This window comes from Rhinatrema bivittatum, chromosome 17, assembly GCF_901001135.1.
Source record: "Rhinatrema bivittatum chromosome 17, aRhiBiv1.1, whole genome shotgun sequence".
Taxonomy (NCBI): Eukaryota; Metazoa; Chordata; class Amphibia; order Gymnophiona; family Rhinatrematidae; genus Rhinatrema; species Rhinatrema bivittatum.
The window spans coordinates 40,362,991-40,384,803 of record NC_042631.1 but is presented as its reverse complement, the minus strand read 5'-3'; the positions used below and the strand labels follow the sequence as shown (position 1 = coordinate 40,384,803).

At 46.0% G+C, this 21,813-nt stretch overlaps 1 protein-coding gene across 20 annotated transcripts in view; it reads right to left on the bottom strand.

Moving 5' to 3' along the window:
• LOC115079098 (mucin-2-like) overlaps positions 1–21,813 on the bottom strand; it is a 221,251-nt gene that overhangs the window by 90,784 nt on the left and 108,654 nt on the right. For all 20 annotated transcript variants that reach the window (XM_029582159.1, XM_029582171.1, XM_029582164.1 and 17 more), the window contains exons 26-29: positions 21,192–21,320; positions 19,220–19,364; positions 8,449–8,492; positions 8,182–8,346 (exon numbers count right to left, since the gene is read on the bottom strand). In XM_029582159.1, coding sequence (XP_029438019.1) covers positions 8,182–8,346; positions 8,449–8,492; positions 19,220–19,364; positions 21,192–21,320 — 483 coding nt within the window. The remainder of the gene's footprint in view (positions 1–8,181; positions 8,347–8,448; positions 8,493–19,219; positions 19,365–21,191; positions 21,321–21,813) is intronic.

The following is a 21,813-nucleotide window of genomic DNA, read 5'->3' as shown; positions in this document are numbered from 1 at the left end:
CCGGGGAGCGGGGTGGTTTGGGGGTGGGGTGGGGGCATGGCGGCAGTTCGGGGGTGGTCTGGAGGCAGGGCCGAATCCTCCAGCACAGCGGCCTGTGCCAGGGGATAGCGAGCCGGCAGGCATAACTCAACGAGATAAGGTAGGGCGGGAATTAGGTAGGGTTGGGGGGTGGGTTAGATAGGGTAAGGGAGGGAAAGGTGGGGGGGAGCAAAAAAAAAAAGTTCCCTCCAAGGCCGCTCCAATTTCGGAGCCTCCTTGGAGGGAACAGGGAAAGCTTTGGGGCTCCCATGGGCTTGGCGCGTGCAAGGTGCACAAGTGTGCACCCCCTTGCGCGCGTCGACCCTGGATTTTATAACATGCGCACGGTAGCATTAATTAATTAAATAATTAAAATGCATAATTAACAATCTGAAACTCCCACCTTTGTCTCTTCTCAAAAATAACCTGTTTAATAGATCTATAATATTGAAAACATTTCTAATTAGCCAAGTTTTGATTTTGCATCTGAACTGTAAAACATCTGAACCTGTGCTAATTTGTGAAGATTATTAGTTTCATAACTTTGAACCTGCAGTAGAAAATGCCCATTCCCTTGTGTTTGATAGCCTTGCCTTTTATTCTAAATTTATGGCAATAAATGGTCCTGTGAAGATCTTATTGAAGTATCTGGTTCATATGGGACTATGCAATCTTTCAAATATTCAGGATGAAGACCGCTGATGTCCTTAAAAGCCAGTAGAAGCAGATTATTGGCAAAGAATGTAAATTCCATAATATTAGTTTTATATGATCTCTGAGGTTAGAAATCTAATTGCCATATTTTGGATATACCGTAATCTTTTTATTTGTGTTTGGGGTAGCCTGACATATATTGAGTTATAGTATTCAATATGTGAGATTTTTGATGCTTGTACCAATATAGTAATCTCTTTTGGTTCAGAAAACAGCCTTGTTTACCTCCATAAATGCAGTTGATAGTATGTTCTTTTTATGACTGAGGTTATTTGACTTTCCATTGATCACATGGAATCCAACTGGACTCCTATGTCACACATCATAGTATGGAGTGGTAACTGCAATGACAACTCTACTCATAGTAAAAGAATATCAGAGTTTAGATCTCTTCACCCATCCCATATCACTTCTGAGTTTTTTGGATTCTGTTTCAGTTGACTGTACTTCAACCCTTGAAAGACAGCAGTGAGACACTGATTGAAGTTATGCACTGTAACATTATTATCCTGCTCAACACAAGCGCAGCAGCAACATTGAAGGGACGTACTGTCTGCCTGCCCGAGACCGGCAGGAACAGGCAATAGGATGGAGACCAGCAGGAGCCAGTAGGAGGGAAGGAGAGGAGGCCATACAAGTATAGGAGGCGTGCTCCCTCTCCCCGCCCCCCTGCTGGAAGGAGGAGGACATCGCCAGCGCCTGTGAGGCTGAACCCACCCACCACCTGCCCTGGAGCTCGCCCACTGCTGAACACAAGTGCAGCAGCAATGCCAGAGGTGCTTGCACCAAGACGTACGCAAATGAAAGAGTGCAACAAAGGAGATCGTTCAACAGATCCACCCCTTATTTAATCAACCACTGAGGATCGCTTACTCTCGGGGAAGAAACATTAAGGATCATGTCGTCCGTGCAAGTTGTTTTAAACCCCCTGACAATTCTGAACCTTTAAAACTATGCACCAAATGCATGGTCTGCCCACTTAAATCCTCACAAACAGACATCACTACAGTAACAGGCAAAGTAATAACATTGCCAGATTTCTCTTGTCATTCCACACATGTGATTTATGCCATCTTTTGCCCATGCCCGCTAACATATGTGGGCATGACCAAACGTCAAGTAAGAGTTCACCTTACAGAACTCAAGTGCTGCCTAAACACGGGCAGAATTGAGGAACCTTTGGTCGCTCATTTTAAGGATTTTAACCATGAACTCAAGGATATTAAGTAGACAGTATTAGAGACTGTCAATCAGCACTAGCGAGGGGGAAACCATGTGAAGAGGCTCAGACAATGCGAGCAAAAATGGATTTTCCAATTGCAACCAGTCACTCCGGGTGGACTCAACAAAGAAATCGAATGGTTTCACTTTATGTGATTTCCCGCCGAAATCAGGGGTAAGCTGAGTATCAGGTGAATTTGGGAATTCAGCACATAAAATCATACTCGGTTTCAGCCAGTTCTCTGCTTAATGCCGAGATAGAAAAACGGCGTCGGGTCTGGTAAGTGTCTTTGAAGCAATGCCATCCTGTGTAAATTGCATACATCGTAAAATATTATTTTTAAAAATGCTACAACTTGATTTAACTTAAAGTGTCTCAATGCCTTAGAAATCAGGAGGGACCCTAAATCCACTAATTTAGTCGCCCACAGCAACATCCGCGAAGTGATGCGAGGAGCACCGGACTAAGAGTGTCAGCTAAGTTCCGTTCCTGAGTGATGCGAGGAGCGCTGGGCTAAGAGAGTCAGCCGAAACACGTCCCTGAAGCAGCAGACCGCGAAGCGCACCCGTCAGATTACTGACTCCGACATTAATTAAGGGAAGTAGTATCTTCTGTATTTTAAGTAAAAATAATAAAATATATTTAAAAAATCTCGCTTTGAATATTGGACTTTCTGGACCTATGATTAAAGAGGACCCATCAATGTGCAAAATACAAGCACTAACTTGAAAGCACAGTGGGTGGTATGACGGTCCCTAATTCATTACAAATATATTTACATTAAGTTGAAGAAAGTTTAAGAAGAGGTATAGCATTCACAAACAAAAAGAGCTTGACACCACGTTTCTGATTTATGGTAATTGAAATCTCCCATTATTATTGCACTGCCAAATTGGTTAGCTTCCCTAATTTCTCTTAGCATTTCATCATCTGTCTGACCATTTTGTCCAGGTGGACAGTAGTATTCTATCACTATACTCTTACCCAACACACATGGGATTTCTACCCATATAGATTCAACTGAGCATTTAGTCTCTTGTATGATCTTTATCCTGTTGGACTCTATACCCTCCCGGACATAAAGTACCACACCCCCACCAAGTTGATCCTCCCTATCATTGCGATATAATTTGTACCCTGTTATAGAACTGTCCCATTGGTTATCCTCCTTCCACCAAGTCTCTGTGATGCCAATTATGTCAATCTCATCATTTGCTGCTATACACTCTAACTCTCCCATCTTACTTCTTAGACTTCTGGCATTGGCATACAGACATTTCAAAGTGTGTTTTTTGTTTGTATTAACAACCTGCTTTTCAGTTGTTAGGGATAATTCGCAAATCATTAGCTTCAGTGGTTTTTTACATATAGGCACTTGGACTATGTTTGCTTTTAATGGAACCTCTCTGTTGGGATGCCCTAATTCTCCTGTTTCATTAGTATCCTTCAAGGATACATTTCTCCAAACCATGCAGTGCTGAGTGACTGTCAGTTTTCCCCCTTGTTGTAGTTTAAAAGCTGCTCTATCTCCTTTTTGAAAGTTAGTGCCAGCAGCTTGGTTCCACTCTGGTTAAGGTGGAGCCCATCCTTTCGGAAAAGTCTCCCCTTTCCCCAAAAGTTTCCCCAGTTTCTTACAAAGCTGAATCCCTCTTCCCTGCACCATTGTCTCATCCACGCATTGAAACTCTGGCGCTCTGCCTGCCTCTGGGGACCTGCACGTGGAATAGAAAACATTTCAGAGAATGCCAGGATTTCAGCTTACTACCTAAAATCCTAAATTTGGCTTCCAGAATCTCTCTCCCACATTTTCCTATGTCGTTGGTGCCCACATGTACCACAACAGCCGACTCCTCCCCAGCACTGTCTATATTCCTATCTAGGTGATGCGTGAGGTCTGCCACCTTCTCACCAGGCAGACAAGTTACCAGGCGGTCCTCACGTCCACCAGTCACCCTGCTATCTACATTTCTAATAATCGAATCACCAACTATGATGGCCGGCCTAACCCTTCCCTCCTGGGCAGTAGCCCTGAGAGACTTGTCCTCAGTGCAAGAGGACAATACATCACCTGGAGAGCAGGTCCTTGCTATTGGATCACTTCCTGCTACACCAGGGTTGTTCTCCTTCTGGGAGACCTTTCTGATCCAAGGCAGCACTGGGGCTGCCAGAATGGATTTGGGACTTGGCTACTATGTCCCTGAAAGTCTCATCAATGTACCTCTCTGTCTGCCTCAGCTCCTCCAAGTCTGCTACTCTAGCCTCCAGAGATCGGACTCGTTCCCTGAGGGCCAGGAGCTCTTTGCACAAAGTGCACACATACAATCTCTCACCGGCGGGTAAAGAATCATACATGTGACACTCAGTGCAAAAGACTGGAAAGCCCCCCTCTTGCTGCTGGACTGCTGCCTTCATCTTAGTTTTATTGAGTTTCTAGTTAAGTTTAGGATATAAAGGGAGTCGAAATTAGAGTACTTTAAATTTACAGGTGAATTTACTAATTAATCAGCTAGTGTCCTACAAGGGGATGATTAAACTTTCAATAAAGGCTGGTACAATAGTATGATTTAGATAAGACCCTGATTGATTTTTAATGAGAAAGTGTCTCGTGCCTAAAAATCAAGAGTTGAGTGGGTGGGAAAGACTGACACTAGAATTAACTATCTCTAGCTTGCTTGTTACCTCAGACACACACAAACTCTAAAGAATATATCCCTTAATTTCACCTTTCACCAATTTTTATAAGCCCAAAAATTTCTGAAAGCTATACTTACTAATCCTCTTTAACCACCACTAAATTAATCTTCACTCAGTTAATGCAAGGATTTGAGATTCACGCTGGAACACTCCAAAAAGACTGTTCACCTTTAATTGAGTGTTTTCAGCGCCAGAATCAACTCTAATCATTGGGTACTTTAGCCTACATATAGACAGCATACCTAAATTTACAGCATGTGAAATCTTCCTAGATACTATGGAAGCCATGTAACCATCCCCACTCATAAAGCAGAACACATCCTTGACCTATTTTTTGCCAGTCACACTAACTGTGTAATCATTTCTACTCACAATATATTACCCTAGTCTGATCACCAGCTAATAAAATCTGAAGTAACTCTCCTCACCACACAACAAACAAACTCACATATTAATCAATTTTTTACATTCTAAGAAAGATAGAACCGGAAATACTTGAAGAAATAATTAAAAATAAAATAACTGGCAAGAGGTGGGGTATCTAAGTTGGCCGACAGTACCGGTCGTGAGTAACCTGGGCTCTGAGGGAAAATTATTGTGTTACAAAAATGCTGCATACCAAAAGAAAAAGAAGAGCTAAAGAAAGAGAAAGTGTGGGTGAAATTGTTGAGGGTTGGATTCAGGGCCCGATGGACTCACATGTAATACAGGAGCAGAAACTGGAGGATGGCTCACAGCAGGGAGAGTGGGTGGAAGAGGAAACCGCCTCCCCACATGAGCTCCAGACGACCTTATCCCCATTAAAATGGATGCCCCAGGAAATCCCGTGGCCTTGCTTGAGGCAGACGAGAGCGATCTACCCCGGGGGAATGAGAGTGAAACCGCCAGAAGTTTGTGGCTGGACGATGAAGGTGGAGGAAAAGATTAACGAATGCCACACCCAGGGGAAGAGACCAGCCTGGGAGACGCTCTAGGTTGTACGATACAGCCTCCAACAGAAAGGGAAGTACTTTTAAATTTACCTAAAAAGAAAGATTTAATAAGACCTGACACTTTCTCTTTAGAAAAGATTTGGGAAGTGGTACAAACCGTTAATGATAATCTTTTCAATCAAATAAATCCTCTGGCTTTAATGATTAACAAAACCATGGAAAGGTTGGGAAAAGTAGCGGAAGATTTGAAAATACAGGAGGACAAATATGAAAAAGTTAAGACAGATATGGTTGAGATTAATCTACAATGTAATATTATCAAAGAGAATACCATAATGATGAATCGTATGGAAAATTTGGAAAATCAAATCAGAGGGAGAAATTTACGTATAATTAATTTTTCCAGAGACCCAATGGTGACCCCACATGATATGTGGAGGCAATATCTCTTAATGACAGTGAAGATTCCTGAGGAAACGACCCCCCCAACATCTAAGATATATTATATGCCGTTCTTCAAGAAAATAGCGAAAGAGGGGGAAAATGATTTCCAAGTCTTGACTCCAGTGACACCAGTAACTCTGGAAACTCCAGCTTTGGATATAACGAATTTATTAGAAACATCCCAGAGTGAACAAGTAAAGCCAGCTACATTGATAGTGACATTTCTCCTTGAATCTGATAGAGACTGGGTGTTGAGAACATATTTCCGTAATAGAACTGAAATAGTTTTAGGTTTAAAATTTGGTATTTTTCCGGATCTGGCGAGAAGTACCCAACTCAGAAGAAAGTTGTTTTTGAAATTAAGGCCAAAAGTCCAAAAATTAGGAGCTATGTATATTCTCAAATACCTGTGTAAATGCTGTATAAAATATAAAAATGTTTCATATATTTTCTTTCATCCTGATCAGTTGGAGAATTTCTTAAATAAGCACTTACCTGAAATTATAACATCTCCTGTTTTGGAAGGCTAAGAGTACATAAAACCTATAGCTGGATCCAATGTAAAAGATTATCCTGTATAGAGGCCCTGTTGTTCTTTAATTGTATAAAGATGTATTTCTTAAGGTTGAGTAGGATCTCCCTCTAGTTACGAGGACTTTAAAAGCAGATAGTATGGGAGAAAATGGTATTGAGTTTGAAATTATATATATTTTTTCTTGTTAACTGCTTTCTACACAAGATTGTTTTCTTGATGTGTTAATTGAAAATTCACAAATAACAAAAATAAAATAAAATAACTGAATTCGTTCTCGATAATGCCTCCTCATCATTTGATTTCTGGGATAAAATAATCAGTGAAATAGCGGCTACCAAAGCCATTGTACGCTGTTCCGGGAAAGCGCATGCCAGTAACTTGCTTCTGCTCTAGAGGAGCAATAAGTAGAAAAATAAAAAAAATTGGGATAGCTAGGTAGATGTTAGGAGTTGAGGTGGAGAGGGAAAGGGAAGGAAGGTTAGGCAGGGGGTTAGGGAAGTTCCCTTCCGATCCGCACGGTCCTTTTAAAATCAACCCCTTAATGAGTGGCTACAATGGAAAATCATGCATTGCAGCTCATTAATGCAAGAATTTGCAAAACTGAGCACTTGAAAATGAATCTACAGGCCCATTTTCATAATAAATAAATAAATAACCATGTCTCAATAAGGCATAGTTATTTTTACAGTCAGCCCAGGAGAATGATGGTTCATGCAGTGTTAAAAGGGGCCACATGGCCTGTCTGACCCCCCTTCTTCCCCAGCCTTCCAAAATCCCTGGTGGTCTATGTGCCGCCCCCCCCCCCCCCCCAACCTCCATGTCAATCCCTGACCCTCTTCATGGGACATAAATATGAATAGAAAGTTGTCTTTTAGTAGCCCTGCCCTTAAATCCCCGTCTTCTTTTTCCAAGCAATAAATTGAAAGGTCACATACTGGTGGGGCTGGGGGGAAGGGGAGAGTGAGTCCCCATCCATCCCAAAACTTACCCTAACCAAAGCTTCTGGGGCAGGGCCGCTCCCCACTCGCCCCTGCTTTGTCATCTTGGAAAGGGGCACTGGCTGAGCTCATGTGCTCCTTTGCCCATGTGCCTTGGCTGAGAACACATGAAGTTCTTGGCCTTGCAGCATACACAGTACTTCTATGCTCATTAGCCTCTGAGGCAAGCCTCGATAAAAAAAGATCTCTAACCCATAGAAAATATCGTGGGTTAGTACACTGGCTCTGGAGTTAGTAGAAGGAAGGCCCTAATGGGGTGAATAACCTACATAGGTAGGATTTAGACTTAAATGAAAGCCGAAAATGCAGGAGTAAAGGGGTTCACAATTCATTCCTTCAAGATCTAACACCCCAACCCACTTTGAAAATTAGAGCTGAAGTGCGCTTGTATTTTCTAGATCAGGCTTCAGCCCCCTACGAGGACTCCAATACAGAACTCAGCATCACAAGGTCCCCCTGCAACTTCTCACAATCCGCTCGCATTTTAAACACCAGATAAAGCTGAATGAGGCCACAGGCCCAAAATATATAATTTGAATGAGTCCCTTAATGAAAATGTGAAGGGAGAGAGAAAGAAGTGTGTTGCCTAAGGCCAGAGAAGTCACAGAAATCAAAGAAACATACCAGTTTTGGCGGTTGTACGTGCTGTTGTAAGACAGCGGTGGGTCACAGTGTGTATAGTTCCATTTATGCCACAAATTACGTCCTTGCATAGCCCAGAGTTGTCTATGGTGCTGGAGATTATTTCATTGTACTTGTATTTTACGCCATTATACATGCAGTAACATGCTGTTGATCAGAAGTTGAAAAATGGCATTGTTAGGCATTAGAAAATGAAACTGAATGTTGTCAAGATCTGTTTCATTATGTAATAAGGCAAAAACAACCTACCATATTCATCATACTTGCACTCTATGCCGCCCATGCTGCAGTTACTGAAAGAAAGTGAAAAACAATGTAAATGTGAAAGATCTACAAAAATGATGCTTCTTCTTACTGCTAAAATTCTTAAGATACTTTAGCTTTCAATGATGTGAAGATAGCACTGACTAAAAAACAAGTTTGCTTACCTGCAGTTCTCCATAACCAGCAATATTTATTTATCTTTATTTATTTTCAATTTTTCTATTCCACCTATATAACGCTGTTAGTCTAAGCAGATTACAAATTAAAACATTAAACAATATTACACTAACAACACAGACGGAAGATAAAATCAAATTGAAGCAAAAGCTTTGCCAAAAAGAGCTACTTTTACATGAAGTACTTTTAACATGTAAGTGATGTCATCCAATGGCACTGATAGTTCCAGCTCTCAGAGCTCAGTAAAGACTTGTATGGGGGGGTCCCATATGCACACACTGCCTCATGAGCCCCTCAGTGTCTTCCAGAGGTCAAGCTCTAGCGAGGGAGTTGACTCTCCAAGGAAGTAGGCTGGTATTAAATATGGCTAATTCATCCTGTTGTCTACGGAAAACTCTTCGCTTTCTCCATCGACATACAGGCATGAAATAGCCATGACACGTTGGGAGTCCCCAGCTGAGGGTTGTATTGCAGAGCAAAAACTGAAAAAGACAATCCAGCCCACATCAGTGGAGAGTGGGCTAGAGGGTGAACAAGCTGTACAGAATTGCTTGTCAAACATGACTGTCTCTTCGGGGCATGTTGTCTAGACAACAGTGGGATGTAAAGGTGTGACTTGACCACCAAGTGCAGTTTTTCAAATATCTTCATAGAAGTGGCCTCGAGGTGAGCCACTGAAGTTGCCATGACAGAATCTGTAATCTATAAGCCAGCTGGCAAGTAACAGTGCTCTGTACAGTCTGCTAGCCAATTGGACAGAATTTGTTTGGCAACTGCCCTTCCCAATCTATTGAGATCAAAGGACATGAACGTTGTGAAGCATGACAATGAAGTTGAATGCTCTTTAGGTAATACACCAGGACTTTCTTGTAATCCAAGAAGTAAACAGCCCATTCCCTGTATGTACCCGGATCAGTCCAGACCATGGGTTATGCCTCCCTTCCAGCAGGTGGAGACAGAGAAAAACTTGAAAGGCACCCTTAACCTGGTGTGCCTCCTGCATCCCTTCAGTATTTATCTGTCTCCAGCAGATGGAGGTGGTGCAAACCATGCAGTCTTGCCCTGTTTTTGAATCAAGCAAGTTTTAAAAAAAAAAAGAAGTTCTTCTGCAGAAGGAAGTGCTTTCCCAATACTCCCAGGGAGTTGTTAGATTCTGCGGGGTCATCCCCTCTGGTGGCAGGTTATTGGAGCTGGGGTTGGTAACCCCACAGGCTCCAGCCAGGTAAGGAGCTGGGGAAGAGATTACCTGTAGTCCGGTCCCTCACTTACCCCGTGGCGATCCTCAGCGTTTGAAAAGAAAAAAAATCAAAATTTTTGAAAACTTTTCTTTTTTGGTCGGCTGCAATCCAAGACCCCTCCCCGTCCAAATTGCCACATTTTTGACTAAGGAGGCTGTTCCCCCCCCCCCAAATGATGCCGCGGCCATCTTTGTGTGTGGCATGTGGAGAACCGTCCGCATGGGTTTCCAGGGCCGGTATTTGCTCCCGCTGCCTTCCTGGAGGGGAAAGCAGCTCTTTTTCTGGGTCTGCAGCATTAGCTAAGCCCCGAGGGTCTCCAAAACGATCTGCTCCCCGGGAGTCTCGGGCTGACCCATTTCCCCTCAGTGCAGGGACGGCAGCCATCTTAAATACCTTTGCTGAAGCTCAAGCAAGGGCTATGGGGGCGGGGGAGCTTCCCCCAGCGCTTTCACCGGTCCCTGCCAGTCCTGATGATACTTTTGATCAGGATCAGGATTTTTTCCAGGAGGACCCTGATATCTCAGGGGGAGATGATATTTCTAATGCTTTTTCTTTAGATTTTGTCCTCCTTATGCATAACGCCTTTTTGCATTCCAGGTCTCCACAAGGTGGTGCTTTGTTGGTGAGACCTGTGCAAAGACCGTCCCCCAAGGTAGCCAAGCGCACGGATGTGCCCGCGTGTCTATGGGTCACGAAGTTAAAAGGCTCTTTGACTTCAGTAGATACAGCCAGTCCGGAGGTTCCAAGCAGTGCGGCTACAGGTGCAGGGGCCCCTCCCCTCCCCCCCCCCCCCCCCCCGCCAGTGGGGGTTTGGAAGAAGAGCAGGGAAAACAGACCCCCTTGGATGAAGATGAACCTAAGGTGGTCGTCTGTTCCAGAGAAAAGAATTAGAAACCCTCATTCCTGCAGTTCTTTCTGAGCTCGGAGTGGAGCTCCCCCCACAGGCTCTGCTGCAGTCTTTTAAAATCAACCTCAAAGCCTGTACATTTGCAGTTACTGTCTTATTGAAAATTTAGCTCTATAACTTTAGCACTAACAATGCAAAAATAATGTGCCTATTAATGATAATCCTTGTAGTAACAAATTGTATGGCCTGCAAATTCAGGAATGTGTCCTAAGCCGAAGGTTGGGATAACTCTACTATAAAACAACCTCATTATTGGATTTCGTAAAACCTAGGGCCGGCTAAGACTGGTGATGACGCACCGTGGGTAGGCCCACCGTGGAGTCGAAGCCAGGAGGCGGCACAGAGCAGGAGACCAGTTGAATCTTCACCACTGGAAGCCCGAGGTCCCCCCGGGAGGAGCCCATGAGGGCCTAGGCTGCTTGGACATGTGTCGTCTCCTGTGGGTGAGTCTTGAAGAGGAATCCCAGAATCCTGAGGAGTACCGAAGCTGGAGCCAGGAGACCAACTGGAACTTCACCACCGGAAGCCCCCCAGGAGGAGCCCGTGAGGACCTGAGCCACTTGGACTTAGGCGGGGTCTCCTGGACAGAGCGGAGCAGAACACCAAGAGCAAGTTGAAGCCAGGAACCAGGAACAGAAGCCAAAGTCAGAAGCCAGGGACGAAGCCGAAGTCAGAAGCCAGGGGACGAAGCTGAAGTCAGAAGCTGGGGACGAAGCCGAAATCAGAAGCCAGGGACGTAAGAACAGCAACTTGTAACTCTGGAGCAGAGAGAACCTCGTTTCAAGGCAAGGAACAGAGCAGGCTGCAGGATTTAAATCCCTCACGTGAAAAATCCACATATACAGGAAATAACTAGTGATAACTAGATGAATAAAGATCCTTAAATAATATGATGAGTGGATGAGCTCAAAGAGACCTCATATTTAAATGCCAGCAGGCTAAGCTAATGTAAGCTTTTAATAGCATTCATTCAGTTTTTAATCATTGGTCTCCGTGGGCTATATTTCAAGGGCGCGGAGAAGCTGCCCGTTTATGCACATTGAAACTGAAAGTACTTGTAAACCGGATTGCTGACGCTTAAATCCGAAAATGTACTTATCTTGCCTTATCCGTCAATGAGCCTGGTGAAGATGGTGACAAACTTGGTGGACTCCGACGTTGCCCCGACACTGAGTGTTTCGGAGTGGACCTCCTTCTTCAGGGGGCCGGGTACAACTGGGAACGGCTCTGTTGAGCCGGGTACCACTGGGAACGGCTGGGAACGGCTGGGAACGGCTCTGTTGAGCCGTTCCCAGTGGTACCCGGCCCCCTGAAGAAGGAGGTCCACTCCGAAACACTCAGTGTCGGGGCAACGTCGGAGTCCACCAAGTTTGTCACCATCTTCACCAGGCTCATTAACGGATAAGGCAAGATAAGTACATTTTCGGATTTAAGCGTCAGCAATCCGGTTTACAAGTACTTTCAGTTTCAATGTGCATAAACGGGCAGCTTCTCCGCGCCCTTGAAATATAGCCCACGGAGACCAATGATTAAAAACTGAATGAATGCTATTAAAAGCTTACATTAGCTTAGCCTGCTGGCATTTAAATATGAGGTCTCTTTGAGCTCATCCACTCATCATATTATTTCAGGATCTTTATTCATGGATTTAAATCCCTGCCAGCGTCTGACGTCCTTTGGGGGCAGAGCTGCCAGTTCCCGCACTGGTCTCTTTGTTTAGAGCTTCAGCGAGCGAGCCTAAAGGGGCGGTGCCACCTGGAGGCCATCGGCAGTGTCTCCCTTGCTGAGGGAGCGCTGAGCGGAGGTCTGAGAAGGCCGGAGCAGGCCTTCACGATGCTGCTGCCACAGCGAGCCACCCAAAGTAGGCGGGGGACCGGCCCGCGGACCTCCGTGGGTCGGGACCACAACAGTACCCCCCCCTTCTACGCCTTCCTGGGGGTTTTTGCTTAGCAGGATGGTGTAGATGAAACTGTTGGAGAAGGGATTTATACAAAATGTTGGAGGCAGGTTCCCAAGTATTCTCTTCAGGGCCTTAGCCCTCCCAGGAGAGAAGGTACTCTCATCGTCTATGATGAAATCGCACATCTAACATCTCTTTCACCTGATAGATGGTGTCTTCCTGAGCCACGGGGCTGGTGGGTTCAGGGGGCTTGTTGTGGAAAACTGATAAGACCAAGGGCTTGAGCAGGGCTACATGGAAGACATTATGGATCTTCAGTGTGGACGGCAGGCGGAGACAGCGCCCACCCGTTCCGTCACCGCAAATGTACCAAAGTATCTCAGAGCCAGGCGCATAGAAGGAATTCGCAGATGAAGATGCTTGGTACTCAGCCATACCTTGTCCCCCGGAAAAAACTTGGGAGCTGGGCATCGCTGACGGTCATAAGAATATAAGAACATAAGAAATTGCCATGCTGGGTCAGACCAAGGGTCCATCAAGCCCAGCATCCTGTTTCCAACAGAGGCCAAACCAGGCCACAAGAATCTGGCAATTACCCAAACACTAAGAAGATCCCATGCTATTGATGCAATTAATAGCAGTGGCTATTCCCTAAGTAAACTTGATTAATAGTCGTTAATGGACTTCTCCTCCAAGAACTTATTCAAACCTTTTTTGAACCCAGCTACACTAACTGCACTAACCACATCCTCTGGCAACAAATTCCAAAGCTTTATTGTGCGTTGAGTGAAAAAGAATTTTCTACGATTAGTCTTAAAATTTCTCCGATTAGTCAGCGTACTTCTCTGCAGTACCTGCAGCGCATCACAGTCTTTCACGAGTGGACCCCCAAAGATTTCTTAATTTTTGAGCTATGAGTTGCACGGCTGGAGACGGCACCGCCAATGGCAGGGGCAAAGGAGGCCTGAGTCGTCTCCCGTAGACTACCTGGAAGCGAGACATGTTGGTCGCCGAATGCCTATGGTGGTTGTAGGAGAATTCTGCCCAAGGCAATAAGGCTACCCAGTCATCTTTTGGTCTCCCACAAAGGTTCGCAGGAAGGCTTTTAAGGTCTGGTTCATAAGCTCCGCTTGGCCATTGCCTTGGGGGTGCAAAGCCGTCGTAAAGTCCAGCTGAACCCCGAATTTCTTGCAGAGTGCTCGCCAGTACTTAGCTGTGAACTGTGGGCCACGGTCTGAAGCAATATGCAGGGGAAGTCCATGTAAGCGAAAGATGTGCTGAGTGAAAAGACTTGAAAGTTCGGGCGCTGTTGGCAACTTAGTGAGGGGTACAAAATGGGCCATCTTTGAAAACCTATCAACCGTGACCCATATTACCGTCTTCTCCTCCAAGGGCGGTAAATCAACTATTCAAAAAAAAAAAACTTAAAACGTGGCTCTTCCTACAAGCCTACCCCTCTTTATCCACCCACGCTAACCCCACTCCTTCTATGACCTACTGCTAAAAATCCTTTGCATTATGTCTTATTTGAAAAAACAAAAAGCAATCCAGAAACTCTAAAAGCTATCTAAATGTCTAGTTCTTGTTGATAATCTTATTCCTTATGACATCCCCTCAGATCTAAGCAGTACCCCTATTAGGCCTCTCAATCTCCCCTGTCTTTTCCCCAAATAAAAATAAAACTCAGCAACTTCAATGAATGTATTTTTTGAACCTTGTACATAGCCTTTCCCTTATCACATTGTTGTATACTCCCCCCCAATTTATGCTACTCCCAGTTGAATGTATTAACTAAATTCTTAGGTTTCCTGTTATACTCTTGTTTGCTTCTTGTTCTTTGTAAAGGCCATGCCTATTCGATATTTATTGTTCTAAGTTATCTGTAAACCGATATGATTTGCAAACGGATGTCGGTATATAAAATCTTTAAAATAAAATAAATAAATAAATGAAATCGGTAGACAAATGGGTCCAGGGCTCAGTGGGAATGGGTAATGGTTGGAGAAGCCCCCAGGGATGACCAGGCAAAGGTTTCTGTCGAGCACAGGTAGGACAGGACCCGACATAAAGACGGACATCTTTTTTGACCTGAGGCCACCAGTAGTATTCAGTCAACAGGTCCAAGGTCCGAGCGACTCCTGAATGACCTGCGGTCAAAGAGTCGTGAGCCCATGACAAGACTTTCTTCTGCAGACAAGCAGATACCACTCTCTTGCCCGTAGAAACCACCTCTGAAGCTGCAAGAAGGACCTTGGCCAGGTCGAGAATATATTGAGGGGGGTTGGGGCTATCCCCTGTTTCTGAAGTGCGAGAGAGGGCATCTGCCTGGATGTTCTTGGAAGCTGGCCTGTATCGCAGGAGGAAGTTGAACCAGCTAAAAAATAGGGACCATCGAGCTTGTCGAGGGTTGAGACGTTGGGCTCGGCACAAGAATTCCAGGTTCTTGTGGTTGGTATAGACAATCACTGGGTGTTGGGCCCCCTCCAGCCACTGGCGCCATTCTTCAAATGCTATTTTAATGGCCAATAGCTCCTTGTCTCCTATACTGTAATTCTTCTCAGCGGGTGAGAACTTCCGGGAGAAGTAGGATCATGGCAAGGATTTGCCCTTTGTGGAAATTTGGCTCAGGACAGCCCCTACTGCAAGGTCAGATGCGTCTACCTTTACAATAAACTGACGCTTAGGATCTGGGTGATGAAGACAGATATCTTGAAGAAAGGCTCTCTTCAACTCCTGGAAGGCAGTTAGCGCTGCTGGGGACCAGTTCTTAGCGTCAGCTCCCTTCCTGGTAAGAGCAGTTCATACCCTATTACTCCCATCCGGGAGTAATAGGGTATGAACTGGCAGTAAAAGTTGGCGAAGCCAAGGAAGCGTTGTAGTGCCCTGACCCCTACAGGTTGTGGCCAATCCTTGATGGCCACTACTTTATCTGGGTCCATGTGGAAGCCCGTGGAAGACACAATATATCTGAGGAAGGGCAACGATTCTTGTTCGAACTCACACTTCTCTAACTTGGCAAAGAGACGATTGTCATGAAGCTTCTGTAGCACTTGATGCACGTCTATGCGGTGCGTGGACAGATCCTTAGAATAGATCAGTACATCGTCAAGATATACTATGACTGAAGTATGCAACATATCCCTTAACACCTCGTTCATTAGGTTTTGGAAGACTGCAGGGGCGTTGCAAAGGCCGAAGGGCATGACCAGGTACTCATAATGCCTGTCTCTTGTATTGAATGCGGTCTTCCACTCATTACCTGGTCGTATCCTTACCAGATTGTATGCACCCCGGAGGTCCAGTTTGATGAAGACCTTAGCCCCCTGCAGCCGGTCTAGCAGTTCGAGAATCAGAGGCAAAGGATATCTATCATGTCGTGTGATGGCGTTAAGGCCCCGGGGTAATCTCTACAGGGTCGGAGTGACCCATCCTTCTTTGCAACAAAGAAGAACCCGGCTCCGGCAGGGGACTTGGAGGGCCAAATGAAGCCCCTCTCTTTATTCTCCTGGATGTAGGAAGACATGGCTCGGGTTTCAGGGAGTGACAAGGGGTAGACCCGCCACTTGGGAGGTGTAGTGCCAGGAATCAGGTTTATGGCACAATCAAAGGGCCGATGTTTGGGGAGAAGCTTGGCCTTCCCCTTCGAGAAGACATCTAAGTAGTCCAGATATTTTATTTATTTATTTATTTAGAATGTTTATATACCGACATTCTTACATTAAAATGCAAATCATACCGGTTTACATAAAACAGAAAAAGCAGGAAAAAATATTTCCATAGTCATATTGTGGCGGAAGTGCCACGGGCATGGTCAAAAGTGGCACAGTGGGTCAGGGAATCGTCGCCAGGCAAGAGGTGAAACAAGATGGGCCCGAGGATGCGATTTGAAGAGTCTCCCAGTGGATAACGGGGGAGTGTTTCTGAAGCCAGGGAAAACCCAAGATGATGGGGTGAATGGATTTCTCCAGTATAAGAAATGAAATCTCTTCCGAGTGCAGGAGGCCGGTACGTAAAATTAAGGGCTTGGTGCAGGTGGAGATGCTCCCCGGGAGGGGAGTGCCGTGGATCGAAGACACTCAGAGTGGAGGAGTTCGGGGTTGGACCGCCAGCTGTAACTGCCAAACAAGATCAATGAGGATAAAAATTCTCTCCTGCTCCGGAGTCAACCAACATCAGTGTATCAAAGGTACCTCCGGGGTAAATGAGGGTAACCGGTACGGTACATGGGGAGGCGGAACTTGTATTACCTAGGATCAGCTCCCTGATGAGACCTAGGTTCTGGTGTTTCCCGGCCGCTCCTCACACTGGGCTAGGAAGTTCCCCTTGTTGCCGCAGTATAGGCACAGACCCTGGGTGCGGCGATGTCTTCTCTCCTCTTGAGAGATCGGGCCACGCCCCAATTGCAGGGGTTCTGCCCCTTGGGTGCTGGTGGAAGCAGAGGAGGAGGGTACAGGGCGAGAAAGCGTAGACCCCAAGTTCCCGGATCTGCGACCGAACCTCCCTTCACAGAACCGATGTTGAATCCGACGGTCGACCCTTCCTGTCAGATCGATCAGGATGTCTAGGTCATCCGGAAGGTCCCTTGCCGCTAATTCGTCCTTGAGATGTAGGGACATTCCTTCCAGGAATATGCCGTGAAGATTGTTGTCTCTCCAGTCTAGTTCAGCGGCCAGTGTGTGGAATTTGATGGCATACTCTGCAAGGGAACGGGTGCCTTGGCACAATTGGAGTAACTCGGCCACCGCTGTGGGTTTGCAAGCAGGCTTGTCAAAAATGTGTCTGAAGGCAGAGACAAACTGTTCCAGGTTTCCAAGAATGAGATCCTTACGTTCCCATAACGGGGAAGCCCAGGCCAGGGGCTTCCCATCTAGCAAAGACACAATATAACTGGTTTTCACTAGGTCGGTCGGGAACTGAGAAGGTAGCAGGGTGAAACGTATATAGCACCGATTGAGGAATCCGCGACACTGCTTCCCTTCCCCTGAGTACCTGGATGGCATTGGTAGCTGTGTGGACATCGCAGGTCCGGAACTGGGCAAGGAACCCAGTGTGGGAGGCGCTGCCACAGGTGTGGCATCCAGACAGTTGGCCAGTCTCTCTACAGTCGCCTTCAGGACATCTAGGCAGTGCTGCTGCAGGTGCTGGGCAATTCTGTGAATGGCCTGAAGGCCAGCCAGGTCTGCTGGGTCCATGGCCTTGCAAACTGTTGGATTTCGTGAAACCTAGGGCCAGCTAGGACTGGTGATGATGCACTGTGGGTAGGCCCACCATGGAAGTTGAAGCTGGGAAGCGGCACAGAGCAGGAGACCAGTTGAATCTTCACCACTGGAAGCCCGAGGTCCCCCCGGGAAGAGCCCATGAGGGCCCGGGCCGCTTGGGCTTACGTGCGGGATCCTGTGGGTGAGTGTTGAAGAGGAATCCCAGAATCCTGAGGAGTACCAAAGCTGGAGCCGGGAGACCAACTGGAACTTCACCACCGGAAGCCCGAGGTCCCCCCAGGAGGAGCCCGTGAGGACCCGAGCCACTTGGACTTAGGCGGGGTCTCCCAGATAGAACGGAGCGGAACACCGAGAGCAAGTTGAAGCCAGGAACCAGGAACAAAAGCCGAAGTCAGAAGCCAGGGACGAAGCTGAAGTCAGAAGCCGGGGACGAAGCCGAAGTCAGAAGCCAGGGACGGAAGAACAGCAACTTGTAATTCTGGAGCAGAGAGAACCTCGTTGCAAGGCAAGGAACAGAGCAGGCTGCAGGGTTTAAATCCCTGCCGGCGTCTGACATCCTTTGGGGGTGGAGCTGCCAGTTCCCGTGCTGGTCCCTTTAAGTTTAGAGCTTCAGCATGCACGTGCACCTAAAGGGGTGGGGCCGCCTGGAGGCCGGCGACGGCGGTTCCATTGCTGAGGGAGCACCGCGCGGAGGATCGAGAAGGCTGGGGCAGACCTTCCCGACGCCGCAGTAAGCCGCCCAGAGGTAGGCGAGGGACCGGCCCACGGACCTCCGCGGGTCAGGACCACAACACTCATAGGTCAGAGTTTTCTCAGTTCTTCAGCCACAAGAAGTCCAAATATCAAATACTGTAGGTTTACAACAAAAAAAAATGTAACATAAAGCATGATACACCGTACTATGTTGAGTAAGGTAAAGCATGATATATCAGTATATATCACTGGTAACACAGATAAGCAGTGCTGGGACTGCTCCATTACACAGCAAGAGGTACCCTTTCAAAGTCTCCAGGGAAAATAAACAAAATATATATGAAATTCCAAGCATTTTAGTACACTGGGCAGGTACACCCAATTATTTCTCCCTCCTCCCATCCACTCTGTTCCCCAGTCTTCTTTCACTTTCCCCTCTCTCTCCAACCCAGAAGGTGGATGAGCTGCACTCATCTTAACTTTTCATCCACTACCAGCCCATGCTTACCTGTTTGCCATCTTTCTGCCTACAAGGGACTTTGTGCTCTGGGTAGCTGCCTCTCTCACCTACCCCTTGTTACAGCACTCATAAATTCCATGATGAATGCAATTCACATCTTACCAAGATGTACAGTTCTCACAGGAAGGCACATTTTGTCCAATCTTGTAATAGTACAAGTCGTTACCATAACAGCCACATTGGTCTACACACTTCATTTGCTCCTCATCAAAATAAGGTTTATCGTCAGGACAGTTTGGATAGCAACCTAGAGAAATATAGAAAAGATAAAAATGTAATCTAACGTGCATGCTTTTGCTAGGAAAGGGACAGGTTTGGGTTTATGTTCACAGTGAGAACTGTTATAGATTTAAACTTCTAGGTTGATGCCTCCTTGTGGCTGATTATTAAATTTCAGTGTTTGCTACTTCCTGTCTCTGTTGTTACTTTAACCATATATGTTTGCTGGGTAATACAACTTTTTATACTCAGAAACTGTGTATATGACGTATCAATGAACAGTAGTTAAATAAACATCATATTCATAAGCTGAAAAACATTTCATACCAGATGGTCTATAGGGCGAATATGGACACCTCATATATCAAATGAGCTTCTTTATATTTTGAAAGAATGCTCACAAACAGGTATTAGTAGCGTTTTAAGTGCTACTTGCCAGTCTGTTGTGTTGCTCAGAGACTGGATGACCTTCTTTTAATCATTGGTGATCACATTCATAATTTCACATTTTTTTCATTTTTTATAGTTTTTAAGGAGACGAGACACTTATCATTGCATTGCGTTGTTTGGACAGCATTTGACAACACCGGCCCGGTGTCCAAACAATGCAGTGTTACTTGCATATAATGTCCTTCATTACCTGCACTGACCTACTAATTTTAGCAAGCTCATTTTAGCATCTTTCTGAACCATTTTAATGTACATCATAAGGCCTAATTGCAGAGCATGCTGGGGGGGGGGGGGTACGCGCCCAGGGCCATTTTTCAAAAGGCCCGGCGATGAGCGTAAAGCCCCGGGGCTCTTGTAAGTCAGGGGCTTTACTAAAGGGGCGGGACGTAGGAGGGGGTGGGGTCAGAGGCTCCAGGCACAGCAGCCATTTGCCACTGTGCCAGGGATTGCATGCCGGCAGGGCTGAAGTAAGTTTTGTAACAAAAGAAAGAAAAAAAGGTAGGGGGAAAGGGTGGGGGAAAAGGGGAAGGGAAGGTGGGGTGGGGGGGGTAGGGAAGTTCCCTCCAAGGCCTCTCCGATTTCCAATTGAGCACCCCCTTGCGTGCGCTGACCCCTGATTTTATAACATGCATACATGTTATAAAATCAAGCATACATGTGTGCACTGCACGCGCTCCTTTTAAAATCTACCCCAAAAGATTTAGATACAGATACCATGGGATTAAATTGTAAGTATAAAAAGTATTCTATACTAGCTGTACCCGGTAATGCTTTGCCGTGGCTCAGTCTGGTTTACATTCACAATGAACATTTGCTCTGCTCCGGCCATCCCAACTCCCTCCCCCCCTTCCCCGGCGGTGGACGGACTGGCTCGGTGACTCTTCTACCCTTTCCTCCTCCTGTGTGTAACTGTCCCGCAGTCCCTACTCCCTCCCCCCTTCCCCAGCGGCGGAGGAACGGACTGAGCCGTTTCTCGGAGCGGCGACTCGTCTGCCCTTTCCTCCTCCCCTCTGTGACACCCAGCACGTGGCGCAGAGCTCTATGGTCCGCACATGCGCGGTAGAGCTGCTCTCTACAGCGCATTTGCAGTCCGTCGGTCAGAGCCCATTTATATTGTAGATAGCATGTGTTGCTTTTACATCCAACAGATGGCACTGTTTTTCCCAAAAAGCATGTTTTTACCTGTCACAGGTGTGACATCTATATAATATAGATATATAAAAACATGCGCGTATTCGAATGCAACGCTGTGTCAAAATTTCAAAGCAATCGGTGAAGAACTTTTGGAGATTTAAGATTTTGAACAAACGAACATTTACATTTTTATTTATATAGATAAATGTATACTTAAACTTAATAGTCCAAAGCAAAAACATAGTCAAAGCTTTTATGAATTTTTCATTACCTTCCAAACCTGATAACTTATAAAAGCACATCCCACTAGGATTCTGGCAGGTCTTCAGACATGGATGTCCACAAGGCTTGTAATGCCACTCACATTCTCCAGTTGGGTTGTAGTAATCACAGAATAAAGCTTAAAGAGAAAAGAGAAATTAAAACGATAGACATATCTAGAAAGAAAGATTGCAGTGTTGCTTCAGACTAATCCACATTCAGCTACTGCACTACTGTGCTGGGGATGGTGAGTAGATGATCACTGAAACTGCACAGTCATTCTACCACTAATGATTACTAAATCAGTTCCATATAGGTGTAGATTTTATAAATGTACGTGCGGGCGTACTTTTGTTCGTGCACCAGGCGCGAACAAAAGTACGCTGGATTTTATAAGATACGCGCGTAGCCGCGCGTATCTTATAAAATCCGGGGTCGGTGCGCGCAAGGAGGTGCACATTTGTATAACTTGCGCACGCCGAGCCCAGCGCGCACTGCCTGTTCCCTCCGCCTCCCCTCACCTTCTCCTCCCTTCCCCTACCTAACCCACCCCCCCGGCCCTATCTAAACCCCACCCCTACCTTTGTTGGCAGATTTACGCCTGCGGAAAGCAGGCGTAAATCTGCGCGCGC